This window comes from Staurois parvus, unplaced genomic scaffold (assembly GCF_062004578.1).
Source record: "Staurois parvus isolate SC_StPar_1 unplaced genomic scaffold, SC_StPar_1.0 ptg000634l, whole genome shotgun sequence".
Taxonomy (NCBI): domain Eukaryota; kingdom Metazoa; phylum Chordata; class Amphibia; order Anura; family Ranidae; genus Staurois; species Staurois parvus.
The window spans coordinates 10,071,977-10,089,346 of record NW_028318430.1 but is presented as its reverse complement, the minus strand read 5'-3'; the positions used below and the strand labels follow the sequence as shown (position 1 = coordinate 10,089,346).

Here is a 17,370-nt window from a genome sequence, read left to right as displayed (position 1 = left end):
GGGAGACCAGATATAGTGAATGCAGGGTCCTGGGTTTAGTGACACTTTAATTTTATTTTATTATTAAAATTATCAATGGCTGTGGATGGGGACTAACAAATGATATTTATTAGCAATAGGCAAAAAATTATTTTTTGTGGCTGTTATGTACAGTTCATGTTATCACTGCAATGTTAGCAACACTGGATTTGTAACTTTATCCCCTCAAATTTATATTTCATATGTGTATAATGTTCCCAGGTATTTCCACTTAGATTGTATGACAAATAATGTCTGGGTTTAAATATGGTCAAGTATACTGGATATTACTTGTTGGCAAATATTCAACTGAATGACAAATACTTGAGTGGTGACAGTATTCTATTTCTGGGAAACAAAGGATGTGAATGTTTAGTTTGCTCTCCAGTCAAATTCTAGCAGTGCATTGATACATGCATTATACATAGTGTTACTATGTACAGCCATTTCTGTTGAACAAAAGCTGGTTGTCATAACAATTCATACAGCTAATAGAGTGTTAAATGGCATGGCTTACTATGTTATATGCAAAAAACAAGATCATTTTCAAACCAAGATTGTAGCAAATGAAAATTGGGCTCTTGTATAAAATTCAAATCTCTTAATGGACAATTGCTTTTGTGTGTGTGTGTGTGTGTGTGTGTTTAGCAGATTGGGCACTTCTACATATTGCATTTATCAAGACATAAACAGATTAAATTATTATTTTTTTGTATCATTTTTATTATATTCCAATTTTAAATTGCAGAGAGATAACATACACCTTGTACTTTTTGAATTTTTTTTCAGTACACATTTTGGAACTTTGTACCGAAGAATTTATTTGAACAGTTCAGAAGAATAGCAAATTTTTATTTTCTTATTATTTTCCTTGTACAGGTAAGTAAAAATATATTATTTTTATTATATGCAGGTTAAACTACTTGATGATATCTTAGATCTGTTGAAGACGCTGTTAGTGAAATTTCCTTGCTTGAGTTTATATATCTGAACACCTATGGTAGCCATTCAGAGGGTGGTTCCACCAATGCCTGTTCACTATTTTCATCCTCACTGGAAAGAATTCTCTCAACTTGTCCAGGTGGCCTTTGTCTGCTCGACAAGGACACAAATTGCACTAAAAAACACGCAGATATTCTAACCCATCTTGAAAACCTAGGATAAATATTTTTTCAGGGGCTTCACTGATACTTAAATACATTCGCTATGTTGCCATTTCCTGATAGTTATCTTGCATATAGAGAAATGAAAATTAAGAATGGCCATCAAAAGGGAAAAAGGGAACAACCTAAGAGACAACATAAAGATTAAAGAAGAAGTAGGGCTTTTTGGCCTTACTTCTGTGGGTTACAGGAGTGCACTTCGGGCTAAAGGCCACTTTCGTCTGACATCACTGAGCAGCCCAGGGTCTGGAATTATCCCAGCTTTAAAGTCAGGATCCACTCAGATTCCTGACTGGCAAATGGCTCAGCCTGTCAGCGAGCTGCTGAGAGCCTGAACCAGCCACTACAGCCCTTTCTACAGCCCGGTGCTCCAGCAAGTGCTGGAGGGGCAGAGCAGAGAGCTGTGACTGACAGTCATCTGGTTCTCTGTTTACTGAAGACTAATAACTGAGCAATCTTTGCGGTTTTTGATCACTTAGTTCTTGGTCTTGCAGATGAAGGAGGACCGATGTTGCCTCTACCTAGGTATGGGTATTTGTTTTTTTTTAATTTCTGAACTTTTTTAATGTTTACTAGTACTAGGTAGAATTGTTCAATCCTGAATTATGACTATATCTTTGGGTGCCATTTTTTCCAATCTCTACATTTTATCTTAATAACACTGTTCAACAGGTAAAAAGTTTTGGGCATAAAATTAGCTAATCTTAGATAATTTTGGGGTGCTGAAAACGAAAATGACCCTAAAAAATGTTGATTGGCTCTAGTTTCCATGATATATTCACCCATCTAATGACGTAAGCCATTCAAAATTATGATGCAACTTCAGCTGCATATTGCGCAATTGATACTGGTGACCAATAGAAAATTGCATGTATACTGAGATGATGCAATATTAGCCTTTCATTGCATCACTTCACTGCATAAAAGCTGCAGTATCTGTAGCTGATTGTAGTTCGACAGCGTCTTTACATTTCGTTTTATGCTTATATAGGCTACTCGGTAATGCCTCGAACTTGTGTGAATAAAGCAGATAATTTCTGCTATATCTGCGGTGAAATAACTTTTATCTCACAAAAAAGGAGGATAACAGGAATGATTAAGAAAGCCTACAACTTGTATTTTGGCTGCAAGATAGGAGACCAGGACAAGAGCTGGGCACCACATATATGCTGCAATTCTTGTGGGACGGCACTGGAGCAATGGTTGAATGGAAAAAAGGCATCTATGCCTTTCGCTGTGCCAATGATTTCGAGAGAGCCAACAGATCATGTTAGTAATTGTTACTTTTGTATGGTGCCTCCAGTTGTAAAAGGGCTAAATAAGAAGAAAAAGTTATCTGTGCACTATCCAAATATTCCATCGGCAATACGTCCAGTTCCTCATGGAGAGGGGCTACCAATTCCTAAAGCACCAGAATCCTTCGTGGTTGAGTCAAGTGAGGAAGAACCTGAAGCGTGTAGTCACGTTCAGTTGTAAGAGATAGCCCTTTCCTCGAATACAAGAGAAAAGCCAAGAGAAGCAAAACCGACACAAACTGAAGACAAAACTAGTGAGAATCCTAAGTATTAAAATGATTCAACTTAGCTTATGGCTATAATTTTTCTTGGTAATCCTATGCAATATATTATGCCATTTAGGCTTTGTTATGTAGTCAATATCACTTGCTTTATATTTGTGGAAAGACATCTATCTATATAATTATTGTGCATTATGTAGTCATTACGCCTATAGTAGAAAACTTTCCGTTTACAGAAAAACTAGAGCCAATTGACAAATTTCATTGTTATATTTGAACTCAGAATGTGAAATTCATTAAGAAATGGATCCTTTTGTTTCCAAAACTGGCAAAAAATACAAATTTGTTGAACAGTGTAATCGTATCAATTTTCTCATGATGGTGTTTATTCTATTTATAACATTATTTATTTTAAAGGGAAGATGCTTTCCATCTAATCCAAATATAAAAACCTGTAGATGAAGATATGTTAGATTCAGTCTTATTCAGAAGGACTGAACCTGCCTAACATGGCTGGTGTTGGGCAAATCGGGAGACACATAGCATTGTTATATGGGATGGGGGAGTGAATCTCGTGCTCTTCTATACTCCAAAATGCTGGGTATTTCACTGTGCTCCCTCATTCAAATGGAGTGGTGGGAGAATGAGAAAAGATGAGTGCATGCTGTTGAAGAAATGTGGGGGATAGAATGTACTTTTTCTTTCCCCTGCATTGGCAATTTGTCTTAAGTTGTCCAAAGCCTATGGACAACACTTCAAGGTAATTCATTCTTCTATATTCCAGAATAGAGCCAGGGGAATAGTGTGCTTTTTCTGTAGTGATCGGAATTTTTTTTTTTTCCTTTATGCACTAAATATATCTTTGTGGACCTTGAGTTGTGGATAAATCTATACATGTCAGCGTGCATGTCTCATGTTATTGATTTCTGTGAGGCAGGTTTTGTCTCCTAAGTTTCCATTTTATCAGCCATGGATGCTACTAAATTTGGAACATGTTACTTAACTTACTTTCAGAGAGCATTATCTAGTTGACTTTTTGAATAACTATTCCACACAAAGTGATTGTTTTCAATTGAAATGTTATCTGGGCCAGGGTAACCATTGTTCCTTGCTGGACCAGTCTGTGAGCTGGAAATATCATCTCGGAGGGTTTGTTGTATAATCGCAGGACTGTAGGGTCGAAAGAAATGACTCTCTAGTGCCTCAAAGGGGTCAGTGCCAGGAAGAAATGAGGGAATCAGATGTATTAATGGCCATGGCATAAAATGTTGATGATGCAGCCCTCCTCAGACTAGGAGATCAAACTGGAACTGGAAAAGAGCACAGAGGTGGAGCAAACACCTAGCGAATTATCCAAGGTTTATTTAACATTGTAAAAACAGAAAGCATACTCACAAAATGAGGTGCATGAAAAAGCTCAAGGCTCTGAGGGGGACACGTCCTTGAAAGGTGTATTCCGACCTCACCGCCAGTCAGACACTCTGCCATCATGTTGGGCCAGTGGCTTTATAGGCTGTTTTATGCACCTCATTTTGTGGACTTTAGGGTCTCTTGGGACAACTGTAGGGATAACTCTGGTAATCTTAATACAAGATTTGAACACAATCACTGCTGGTGGCTATAGTCGCTTGCAGTGATTGCATGCAAAAAATCTGACAAGCTGGATGTACTGAAGCTGATCGATGAATCGACTTCAGTACAACTATCCTGTTCATAAATAGATTACATTTTGTCCGGTCCCTGGTAAACTGGCTGAGATTTGATCCATCTATGGCTGGCTTTACTATATACAGACCACCAAATATTTACTGCAGGCTTCTGGGCATCCTGTGAAACAGGTTATGTAGAGATTGCTGTGGATTTGGTGAATCCTGGAATAGGATTATCAAAGTCCTCTGAAGTATTTCTACTAATAAGGCTAGACAGTTTCCTGTGGTTAGTCTTGCAATAATACTATTCAGAGGCTGACATAGTAGTGTTAATATCCTGTCCTGTTTGATCCTAAATCATAGTTTTTTAAACCTATTGACTTTTTTTGTTTTTGCTTTCTTTTATGACATTTTTTGATGCAAGAATGCAATTAACAAATGGCCACAACATTTGGCCAGTAGGACAATACAAAATTGAAAACATACAGTTTGTTATTATAGTATGAGAACCAGGTATCGCTACTCAGTAAAAGGATGGACATTAAGACACAAAAAAAAAAAAAGATGGATGGCGGTTGGTCTAACAACTAGCAGATAATGGAATGAGGAGAGGCTTTAGCTGCTAAAGCATAAAATATATTTTAATTTTAATTGGAGGGTAGGATATCAATCCTATTGACTGGTTTATCACCAAATATGTGATAAAAATATAACATTTTCCACAATTGCCAGCTATAGCTGGCAGCACAGATCATTCAGGAAAAACCTGACAGGCTGGTTGTATAAAGGTTGATTGATAGATTGTCTTGTGTACAACCAGCTTTCCCATATGTGGATTGAAATTCAGATGGTCCTTGCTGAACCGACTAAACTTTGAACCAAGTATGGCCGGCTTAAAGCGGAGCTCCACCCAAAAGGGGAAGTTCGGCTTTAAGGACTGCTCTCCCGCTCCCCATTAAGGATTGGCACCTTTGGGGGCGGGGGGGAGTGGGTACCCGAATTTGACAGGTACCCGCTCCCACTTCCGATCCGATCGCCTAGGCAATCGGAAACAGAAGGTGTCTTCCCTCCCTCCCTCTAGTCTTTTGGGACACGTGACAGGTCCCAGAAGACTACAGGACCATTCATGAAGCCAGGTGACCACACTGAAGATGTTGGCCTCCAGGAATACAGAATGGCCAGTGAAAAGTGCTGCGGGGGACACACCGTGGGATTGAGGGACAGGTAAGTGGCTGTTTTTTAAAAGTTAGCAGTTACAGTTTTTGTAGCTGGTGACTTTTATTTTTTGACAGGGTGAGTGGAACTCCGCTTTAAGCTAAATCACTCTTCTTATTCCTATCTGGGAGGTAACCTCATTCTCTCTACTGCAACACATGAGAAGTTCAGGCTAAGGACCACCAATGTGTGTCTGCACCAAATGCAAGAAACCAAAAAGTGGTAGTTACTTAAACCAATGTATAACTAGCAATAGAAAGATGTACATGGGTGACACAATACTCTGAAAATCACTGAAATTCATAAGCACCTGATTCTGCTGAATCAAAGTCTGGGAATTTGTTTCTTTTTGTATTTCGATTTTCCTTCATTTTAGCTATCTAACTATAATATGCACTAAGTATATGTTATTGTGCTTTTCAGCTCATCATTGACACACCAACTAGTCCGATAACCAGTGGTCTACCACTTTTCTTTGTCATCACTGTGACTGCAATTAAACAGGTAGCTAATATGTATCACATTTTAATTCAGAACTTCTGTTTAATTAAATTAATTTTTATAACTGATGGTCTGCTTTTACCTTAATTTACTCCATTATTTATTTCTGTGTAGGGCTATGAAGATTGGTTAAGGCACAAAGCTGACAATGCAATGAACCAATATTCTGTCCATGTCATCCAGCACGGCAAACTTGTCCGAAAGCAAAGCCAGAAACTAAGAGTGAGTTCAAGTGCAATATACAGAGTACATGCTTCATAATATTCTACACTTGGTTTCTACAATCACTACAGGTCTATATTTTAAAGATGGCAACAAAAATATATTTGTCTCTGATGCCATCAGTAAACATAAGATGGTTGTTGGACAATCTGACCACAAGAACTTTATTGCATATGATGTGTGTGTCTCTCTGTCTCTCTCTCTGTCTCTCTCTGTATGTGTGTGTGTATATAGTTTTTTGTTTGTTTTTTTTCGCAGGAGAAAGTCTGTTAACCACATATTTAGCGCTATCAGGGCAACTAAAGCAGTTGTCCAATGAATTCCTATACAATACCTATTCTTCTCAACATCAGTTGGCCAGGTGGAGTCCTTAAAGTAGAACTAAAGGAACAACTTTTCTTCTTTTTCATTTTGGATAGCGTATGGGAGCGTTATAACACCTGACTTTTTTTTTTTATTTGTGGACTATTGAGGAGATTTCCCTTCACTTTCTATTCCATTGCAAAAACAGAAATAAGAGGAAATCCTTCCAAAGTGAGGGAATCCCAGAACTAGTGTCCCCATGGAAAGATTTGCCCTCTATTAGTCTTCTGGTGTCCGCCCAAAATCTGGGATTTTGATTAATGTTCATTCTCGATGATTTCGTAAACAGGGCAAATAGAGAGGGTGAATCTCACTAACGGGAGCACAGATAGTAATAAAAATCTGAACAGTGCTCTAATCCCTCTCCACTCCATCCAAAACCTAAAAAAAAGTTTTGCCTTTAGTTACACTTTAGGATTGCTATAAGTCATAGACATGCCATCATTTTGCAATCCAGTTAGTACTGGCTGTATTAGGCATCAATCTTTTATTAGCCCTAGAAGAGAGCTGATCCGAAGACTAAAACCTTTTTAACATAACTATTAGATGTTTGGGTCTTTACATTGTAGATACCATATATGTCAAAAGAAATAAAAAGATCTTGCAGGTGCATTCCCTCGGTTCAGGACTGGAAAAAGGTTACATTTAATGTAATTTTTTTTTACAGCTATATAATTGTAAAAATATTTAAACTGCATTCATAGTAACAATATCACTAAACATACAACAAAGAGCTAAAAAGATGTCACATGTACAGAGGCTAGTCATCATCAGCTAAATATTTATGTAAGAAATGTGACTGTATTCACTATGTGTGGTAGGTCCATTCTCAATATAAGCCTGGCTGTTTAAAGAAAAAACAACAAAAAAAACCCAGCACAACAAAGTTCAACCCACAAAAAAAAGTTAAAAAAATTCCAGTAAAGTAATTTATTACTCCCAATATGAATAGTCTCTGATTAAAGGCTCCACTTTTAACTCTAGCCCTTATTTGTAGGAACAGGAGTGTGTTGAAGTTAAGTTCCCTTTGCAATCACACTAATGTGTACTTCATTAAAGTTTAATGGTTCATGGAATATTTTATACTTATGCGAGTTACTTTACTCTCAAGGTTGGAGACATTGTAATGGTGAAAGAAGATGAAGTTTTTCCATGTGATATGATCTTGCTTTCCTCAAGTAGAGAAGATGGGACATGTTTTGTTACAACAGCAAGTTTGGATGGAGAATCCAGCCACAAAGTGAGTTCAAATGTCTACTTTTTTGTTCTGATATGAACTGTATTTGTGACACCATATGTAAAAAGGAAAAAAGTTATGCAATACTTTTTAATATTACAACAGAACGCCAGACGTTTTTTTTTTTTGCTAGAGTTGGTTTTGAAGGGATAACACCTCTTTCAGGTTTTGTATTGCTATCTGAGTACACTTCCTGTCCCAGGAACATTACAGGACAGTCCCTACTCGAGATAAATGGAGGTCCTATCTTTAACAGTTGTCTGCAATGAAGGGTTTCCCCTCTATTCTGGTGCTGGTAACCACCTTAAAAAATGTGACTTTCTATTCCATTGAGAATGATCATCAAGACAAAGAGTCATGTTGGATTCCCCCAGCAGGGACACAGACAGCAAATAAAATCTGACCGTAGTTCACTCTTCCCCACTCCAACCCTAAGAAAAAGTTTTTGTGTCTGGAGTTCTACTATACAGTGAAGGAAATAAGTATTTGATCCCCTGCTGATTTTGAATATTTGCCCACTCACAAAGAAATGATCAGTCTAAAAATCGAGTGGTAGGTGTATTGTAGCACTGACAGACAGAATAGCAACAAAAAATTCAAAAGAAATGCATGTCTAACAACAAATGATGCACTGATTTGCATCTTCATGGAACTACCTTGGTGAGGCAGACCAAGTACCTTGGTGAGAAGGGGACAAGTTGGTGCAATCATTTGCAAATGGAAGTAACACAAAACAACTGTAAGTCTCCCTAGGTCTTGTGCACCATGCAAGATCTCACCTCGTGGAGTGTCAATGATCATGAGAACAGTGAGGAATCATTCCAGAACTACACGTGAGGATCTTGTCAATGATCTCCAGGCAGCTGGGACCACATTCACCAAGAAATCAATTGGTAACACACTACACCGACAAGGATTGAAATCCTGCAGTGCCCGTAAGGTCCCTCTGCTCAAGAAAGCACATGTCCAGGCCCGTCTGAAGTTTGCCACTGAACATCTGAATGATGCAGAGGAGGACTGGTTGAAAGTGTTGTGTTCAGATGAGACCAAAATCAAACTCTTTGGCATCAACTCAACTCGCCGTGTTTGGAGGAGGAGGAATGCTGTCTATGACCCCAAGAACACCATCCCAACTGTCAAACATGGTGGGGGAAACATTCTGCTTTGGGGATGTTTTTCTGCTAAGGGGACAGGACAACTGCACCGCATCAAAGGAACGATGGACGGGGCAATGTACCATCAAATCTTTGGTGAGAACCTTCTTCCCTCAGCCAGGGCATTGAAAATGGGTCATGGATGGGTGTTCCAGCATGATAATGACCCAAAACACGGCCAAGGCAACAAAGGAGTGGCTCAAAAAGAAGCACATTAAACTCCCTGGCGGTATTCCCGAGTGTAGCTTGGGGTTAATTATCAGTGCCAAAAGCAGTGAACCCAAGCAACACTCGGGATTACCCTGCAGTGTTGCTCAGGGATTCCCAGTTTCACTTACCTTGTCCTGCGCTCCTGCGATGTGTCTCCTGCAGCGTCCCTGGCCATCTCCTCTGGCTGATGCCGGCATCCGTCTTCCGGTCCCTGCGAGTTTTGGGACGTACGGGGGCCGGAAGCGGCGGAAAATTGAAACATTTTAAAAAGTGACATGCACTAAATACACTAAAATCACATAGTAAAACATTACTGTTTCAAAGCATTTCACATACATTTTGTCCCTTCTGCTTTGTCCTGTGCCCTGCCTGCATTTTTACTGTTCTTTCTGCCTTGAAACTGAGAAAAGTCCATGGCATCCAAAAAGAGTCCCTTTATGTCAAAAGCGGTTTTAGACCAGCTAGAGAACAGCGATAGTAAATTAGAAACACTTGCAGAATTGAATGATAATGATTTGTGGGGAAATTCGTCATCAGACACTGAAAACGATTTTGTGACTTTGCTCAGTGATGTGCGAACTTGGCGCTATATTTCAAATTTCAGTGTTTTTGGTTTGATTATATTATTGATTTAAATTTATTATTATATTATTATTTTTTATGATTATGTATTATATTATAATTTATGATTTTGTGTTTCAAACTTTATCATACCCGGGATGTTTACTAGACTCTTGTTTGGACAGATTTCAGTGAGTTATTCCTAAAAATTACAGCCTACAATAAAAAAAGACATATTTCCATGCAAAAAAATGTACCGCTTTCAGCACAGAAATATTGACATCATACTGCTAGGGAGGTTAAGGTCCTAGAGTGGCCTGGCCAGTCTCCAGACCTTAATCCGATTGAAAATCTGTAGAGGGAGCTGAAAGTTCGAGTTGCCAAACTTCAGTGACTTGGAGAGGATCTGCCAAGAGTAGTGGGCCCAAATCCCTCCTGAGATGTGTGGAAACCTGGTGGCCAACTACAGGAAACGTCTGACCTCTGTGATTGTCAACAAGGGATTTGCCACCAAGTACTAAGTCATGTTTTGTGAAGGGGATCAAATACTCATTTCCCTCATGAACATGCAAATCAGTGCATAATATGTTAGACATGCATTTCTTTTGAATTTTTTGTTGCTATTCTGTCTCTCAGTGTTACAGTACACCTACCATTCAATTTTTAGACTGATCATTTCTTTGTGAGTGGGCAAACATTCTAAATCAGCAGAGGATCAAATACTTATTTCCTGCACTGTATGTCAACTTTAGCTTTTCCAGGCTTCATTTGCTCTTGTTGAGTTGATGCTTGCTTTGTCTCCATCTTTGTCTCCTTTGTCACTAACCTAGATTAGTATATTTATTTTTGAGTAAAATCACCACTGAATGCTAATAAATATAGTTTACAAGTGCAAGTATCTGTCAAATATCTGTTTCACTTTAGATGTTTCTGTTGCACATTACTGTACTGGGCCACAGTAGATACAGTACTTAAACACAATCTATTAAAACAGGCATTTCTGCCATTGATCCCTTTTTTTTTGCAGTACTAAAGTGTACTGTAGAAGAGCATGTTTTAAAGGATAAGTTCACCTTTCCACAAAAAAATAATAAATGCACATGCAGGTAAAAAAATGTGCATTTTTTATTTTTTGTGTTAGGAGCCTTTAAAGCATTGCACCACTGATCAGCAGATTACTGATGCCATGCAGGTCTGATTACTGTCAGTGTATCTGCTTGCTAGTACATCCCTGACAGGAAGAATCAATGAACTACCACAGCTCTGCACAGCATCCTGGTAGTTCAGTGAGGACTACAAGCTGACAGACGCTAAGGCTTGTAGTCCATTTATTCACAGAACACTGTGAATGAATGACGTGGCTGTGTGGGCAGAGCCCCGCATGGCTGTGCTGTTTTTTGAAATCTGACAGCTTATACAGGAAACTTCTCCCCATGCTTCTGTCACAGGGAGGGGGTAAGGGGGCAGCGGCTGCAGGGTCGGGAACATGTTACATATTCCACAATAAAAAAACGGGTGGAACATATAACATGTTTCCAAAGGTGAACTTATTCTTTAAAGTCTTTGTAAACACATTTTTTTTTATTAGTTTTAGATAAGAGTAGCATAGGGTTAGACTCTCTGCCAAATTTTTATTGCAGTGTGTTTACCTGCCGGAGGGATTTATTCCTTGTTTTGTCCTGGTGGTCATTGTTACTGAGACAGAGAAAAACAATTGGAAATTCTAAATTTTAGAGTTGTCATGAGAACAAGAAATGAGGGAAATCTTCTAAAAGGAACAAATGTTATGGTCTAATGGTCTAAATCAAAAATTCCCCTCGCTTTGGGGGGTGGGGGGTTCCTCTTACTTCCTACTTTCTCTCAGACAAGAAGTGCAGCAAAATCTCCCCAGCAGACAGTAAAAAAAACTGTTAGGGGTTTTAACCCTTCCCTATTCATACTAAAATGAAAATGTTTGGCTACTGTATATACACATTTTAAAATTATTCTAAGCCTTTGGGGTTTTTTTTTAATAACAAACATGTCATACTTACTTGCTCTGCAGTGGTGTGGCATAGAACAGCCCCGATCCTCCTGTTCTGGGGTCCAGTGGTGTATTTAGGTTTTGTGCTGCCCTAGGCAACACAAAAATTGGACGCCCCCCCTCCCCGACAGAGAGAGAGCCTGACACCAACTAACACCAGACATAAATCCCCCCGCCCTCCTGCACGCGCGGAGAGCCTAACAGTGATCAACCATACCCCTGCCCCACCCGAGAGAGCCTTCCACTAACACCCCCCCCAGGGAAACCGAGAGAAAGACACTCACCTTCACAGCTTTGGACATCCCTGGGAACGACAGTTGTGCTCTGCATACACCATCAAGCAGCCTATAGCCTCTCTCAGATCCAACCTGGTCCCCATGCCACATATGTCCCTTCTTCCAGGGGGCAATGTTGCCCCCCTAAAAATAATTCTGCCCTAGCAAATGCCTTGTTTGCCTTGTGGTAAATACGCCACTGCTGGGGTCCCCTACAGGCACTTCCAGCTCCTCCTCTTCGCCGATTGCCCTCATAGGAAGGCGCTACCTTTGGCACAGTGCTGGATCGAGATCGGGCTCCGGTAAGTATTTAGGGGCTTCTGTGCACAGAATGTATTTTACCTCAATGCAGAGAATTTATTAAGGTACAAAACCTAAAGCCTTTAGAATCACTTTAAGGAAGAAATTTTCATTTTTATTATGATATGCCGAATCATTTGGGAAAATGGCGTGCTAAACTAAGCTGATGAAGGTGTATTTAGTTTAGTTCTACACAACTCCTTTATTTCAACTAATTTTTTGTACAACAGAACTTTTTGTTTTTATTGGACCACATATAGCCACCCTAACATCTGTATATTTACATAATACTATATTACTGCTTGGACAATAGTGAATTTTTGTGCTCTGTCGTTATGTAAGGTGACCAAACATCTGACAATCTTTTTTGCAACCAAGATTATTTTAGGTTCACTATTGAATACTTATATACATGGAAACAAAATGTGTACAAAATTTACATTTCTTTTCCCCATGCTAGACATATTATTCTGTTCAAGATACAAAAGCGTTTCACCATGAGCAAGATATGGACACTCTGCATGCAACCATCGAATGTGAACAACCTCAGCCTGATCTTTACAAGTAAGAATCACTATTACTAGGGAAGAGGAGGCCATTCATCTGCATCATAGAAGTTTCAAACCACATTGAAACAATGTAGCTGTGGTTCCTATTTGGTACTTTATGCACAGGAAGGGGGTCAGTTCCTATCCTTCAGTTAGAAGTTCAACCAAAACTATTTTTTCTAGTTTTGGATAGAGTGTGGAAGAGTGTTTTCTGCTGTCAGTTGAGAGATTCAACCTCTCTTTCTGCCCTGGTGTCCATTGTCTTGGACAGAAAGTGATGGGAAATTCAAAATTATATGGTTGTCACCAGAACGGGGCTAGAATGAAAATCTTTTGCCGATCACTCATAATCCTTTATTCCCGCCAGGCCTAGAACATCCCTCTTCTTTCTCCTGGTGGACCTCCCATGGCTTTGTTATTGTACAAGATTTTCTGAGCACTCATACGCTTCCATCTTGGGAGTCTCTTCGAGAATCCAGGGGGGTCCCGCCATGGGAATATTATCGGTATTTTCAATTACACCGCTGGGTCCTATCCCTCCATCGTACCTCTACATATCCTTACCACAAAATGCCCTTTGAGCACGCTTGTCAGCATTCCCCAGGGTTACCTGGCCTTATTTCGGTAATATATGCCTCCCTTAAAAGTAGGTCTTCCTCATCGCCCCTGTCTTATGTTTCTCAGTGGGAGCGAGATCTGGGTGTTTCGATTGAGGCGGAGGATTGGCGTAAGGCCTGGGGGATGGTAGTGAAATGTTAATTTAATACAGTCACTCTTGAAGCAGCCTACAAAGTTCTACTATGGTGGTACTGGGTCCCGGCTCGGACTGCTCACTTTAATCCAACTGGGGGAGATAGGTGTTTCCGGAACTGTGGTCTACGTGGCGACATCTTGCACATTTGGTGGTTGTGCCCGCGAATGATTGGCTTCTGGTCTAGGGTCTTTGGTTTGGTTCAAACGCTATTTCATATTACGGTCCGTAGGGATGCAAGGGTGCCCTCCTGCATTGCCCAGTTTTGGGTCTGTCTAGGTCTCAGCAGAAATTGGCATCCTACCTATTCATTTCGGCTAAACGTACTATAGCTCAAGCTTGGAGAACCCCTTCAGTAGTCTTTCAAGGGGTGAGGACTCAGATGAATGCTATGTTGTTCAATGAGCAGATGTCTAGCATTCTTCATGATTCTCATCCGAGATTCCTTAAGGTTTGGGAACCTTGGATATGCTATTCCTTACCATCCCTGCCTCCTATTAGTTATGGCCTCCTTTAGTCGCTGCTGGTGCTAGCCCTGGATCCGTGATCCCTTTAGTTTCCCTTTTTTCATGTTTTCTTTCTGATTCCCTTTTGTTTTCTTTTCTTTCTCTTCTAACTTCCTTTCTTTTCTCTTTTTTCCAATATTATGTTGGATTACTGCTGCTATTTGGCTCGGCTGTTTGCCGTCCCTTCTTGATGTCATCAGACTTTTTGTTATTTGACTAATACCAGTCAGCAGGATATCCCTGTTTATATGTTATTGTTCTGCTCTGCCCCTGCGCGGGCGTATTTTGAGCTTGCTATATTCTTAAAAATCAAAACTTTCTTAATAAAAATATTGAAACAGAAAAATTATCCAAAATTGTATACAAGCCAGCAGGTGGAACAAGCCTGCCTTTAAGTTACACAAAGCAACAAGTTTTCATTGTGCACCATTACGACCTTCTACCCACTGGCATCCTGACAACCAATGACATCATCAGTTGATAAGGAGGATGTCAGCTACATGCACTGCATCCTAGTTTGACCCTCCCCTGCCCCTCTTTGTCAGTACTGGTGTCACTGACGGAGAAAAACTGAGGGAGAAGAGAAACACTGAAATGCTAGTCAGTACCAGTGTGCAAAAGTGTATTTGCTTTGGAAGAATAAATCACCTCTAATGTTGGGTGTCCTACATGCGTGGATGTTGTTGAGTTATATAAAACTATTAGAATAGTTTTTCAAATTTTAGAACGGGGTGCCTCAAGATTGTCCATAATTTTAAAGGGTGCCTTGAATGAAAAAAGGTTGAGAAACACTGCTCTAGTCCATTCTGAGCTAAAGACATACATTTGGGTTGAATTATACTTAAAGTGAACAGTGTCAGACTTTGAACATAAAAGTCTATTTGTATTCTAAAAAGTGTCAAAAGAGCTTTGAACAGCCCTAAAATATTAATTTCAAAGATCCTCAAAGATCACAACGACAGCTATTAAGTCAGTTGTCATTCCAATTCTAACAGCTTAGAAACACCTACTGTGTGTTTATATCTGGTGCGTAACCTGGCAGCCTGTCAAGATTCTGTTTTCATAGATAAAAGCTGTATTTTCTGTATCTCTATTGTGAACTTCTCTACCATGTCTATAACTACAGAGGTGAGTGAGTATTAAAGTACTTCTGGTGCAGAATATCTACAACTTTTATGGCTCATTCTTGGCACTTTAAAGTGTTACTAAACCCAGGACTCTGCATTCACTATATCTGGTCACCTACAGTACACATAACATCAAAATGCAATTACTTTAGTAAATATAAACTGCTAAATACCTTTTCTCATCAGCAGTTAGAGCAGTCTTGTGACTTATATCAGTGTTCAGCAGAGCACTGGTTAAAGCTTGTTGGAGGAGCTTTATTTCTTCTCTAGGATGATGCAGAACCCCTGACTTCTGTCTGGACAGTGTTGAATAGCCTTGTGCTGAACACATGCACTCTCACAAGAAGAAAAAAACCACACTCTAGCAATACACACCAAACTGAGCATGTGCAGAGTGTCTGCACAAGATGTGCCTTATCAGGAGATAAGAGGGGGGCACTGGAAGAAGGGGAGGATCAGATAAGTCAGGAGCAAACAGCCTTTTTTGCACAATGCAAAGGATGAACCCCTTAGGTTCTTCAGTGAGTATAACAAGCATGCTTTACTGCATATACAGACTGATTTTACTGTTTTGGGTTTAGCAACACTTTAAACTTTCTTACATTTTCTAAACTGCAGTAGGAAATCAGTGTTGGAGTCTTATTGGCTTCTTTTTAAAGAATACTTTTGTTGTGCGTGAAATCACTAGAACATAATTTGAATTAACCGCTTCCCTGCTGCTCTATAGCAAAAATATTGCCACAGGACGGCAGGGGTGCACAAAATCACATATATATATACATGATTTTGCATTTCTGGGTAGGGCCCTGCCATTCATGGCCTTGGCTGTCAATCACTGAGTCCCGGCCGGTGATTACATTTCGGCACCTGGTGATCGCTGTGTATTACTGACAGGGGAGAGAACTGTATGTAAACAATACAGTTCTCTCCCGTCAGCTCCAGCACACTGCTTTGTATGGCTCTGCATAGTAGAGCCACACAAAGCAGTGTGCTTACAGTGGAAAGTACAGATAAAGCCCCATAGTAAAAGACACACGGCACACAGTTAACCCTTTGATCGCCCCAGATGTTAACCCCTTCCTGCCCAGTGCCATTAGTACAGTGTCAGTGCTTTTTATTAGTGACACCAAGTCAGTTCCCCCCCTCAGTGTCAGAATGCCCGTCGCAGTCCCGCTATAAGTCGCTGATCGCTGCCATTACTAGCAAAAAAAAAATTACAGTATCTATACTGCCATTTGTAAACGTTATAACTTTCACATAAACCAATTAATTTACACATACTGGGATTTTTTTTAGCAAACATATGTAGCAGAATACATTTTGTCCTAAATTTATGACTAAATTTCACTTTTTTAAAAATTGTTATTAGACATGTTTAATAGCAAAAAGTAAAAAATATTGTTTTTTTTTCCCCTAAAATTGTCAGTCTTTTTTTGTTTATAGCGCAAAAAATAAAAAATGCACAGGCGGCAAATAACACTGAAAGAAAGCTCTATTTGTGGGGAAAAAGATTACGTAAATTTCATCGGGGTGCAGTGTTGCATGACTGCGCAATTGTCAGTTAAAGTAACAAAGGTCTGTAAATCAGAAAATGGCGTGGTCAGGAAGGGGGGTAAAGCCTCTGGAGGGCAAGTGGTTAATATTATTATTATTATTATTATTATTAATAATAATAATAATGCTGTTACAACATTCAAATTACTCTATATAATTTTAATATTTTCTTATGTGGTGCTTTTTATTTTTTTAGGTTTGTTGGTCGAATAAATATTTATAGTGGAACAGAAGACACTATTGCCAGGTTAGTGCTGAAACATTTTCCACTAAATTCTACAGTTCTGAATTGTATTTTTTATATATTTCAATTTATTCTTGCTTTATGTGATTGTTTTGTTTTTTTGTTTTTTTTAATATCTTTCTTTAATTTTTAGGCCTTTAGGGTCAGAGAACCTGCTGCTTCGTGGTGCTACACTGAAAAACACAGAAAGGGTGTTTGGTAAGTTGAATAGAATATTTTCTGAGTAAATTGAT

The 17,370-nt window shown here is 39.3% G+C and overlaps 1 protein-coding gene across 2 annotated transcripts in view; it reads left to right on the top strand.

Moving 5' to 3' along the window:
• ATP11A (ATPase phospholipid transporting 11A) overlaps window positions 1–17,370 on the top strand; it is a 224,736-nt gene that overhangs the window by 113,895 nt on the left and 93,471 nt on the right. For both annotated transcript variants that reach the window (XM_089693567.1, XM_089693568.1), the window contains exons 3-9: window positions 808–897; window positions 5,985–6,065; window positions 6,177–6,284; window positions 7,759–7,887; window positions 12,868–12,971; window positions 17,090–17,140; window positions 17,271–17,335. In XM_089693567.1, coding sequence (XP_089549693.1) covers window positions 808–897; window positions 5,985–6,065; window positions 6,177–6,284; window positions 7,759–7,887; window positions 12,868–12,971; window positions 17,090–17,140; window positions 17,271–17,335 — 628 coding nt within the window. The remainder of the gene's footprint in view (window positions 1–807; window positions 898–5,984; window positions 6,066–6,176; window positions 6,285–7,758; window positions 7,888–12,867; window positions 12,972–17,089; window positions 17,141–17,270; window positions 17,336–17,370) is intronic.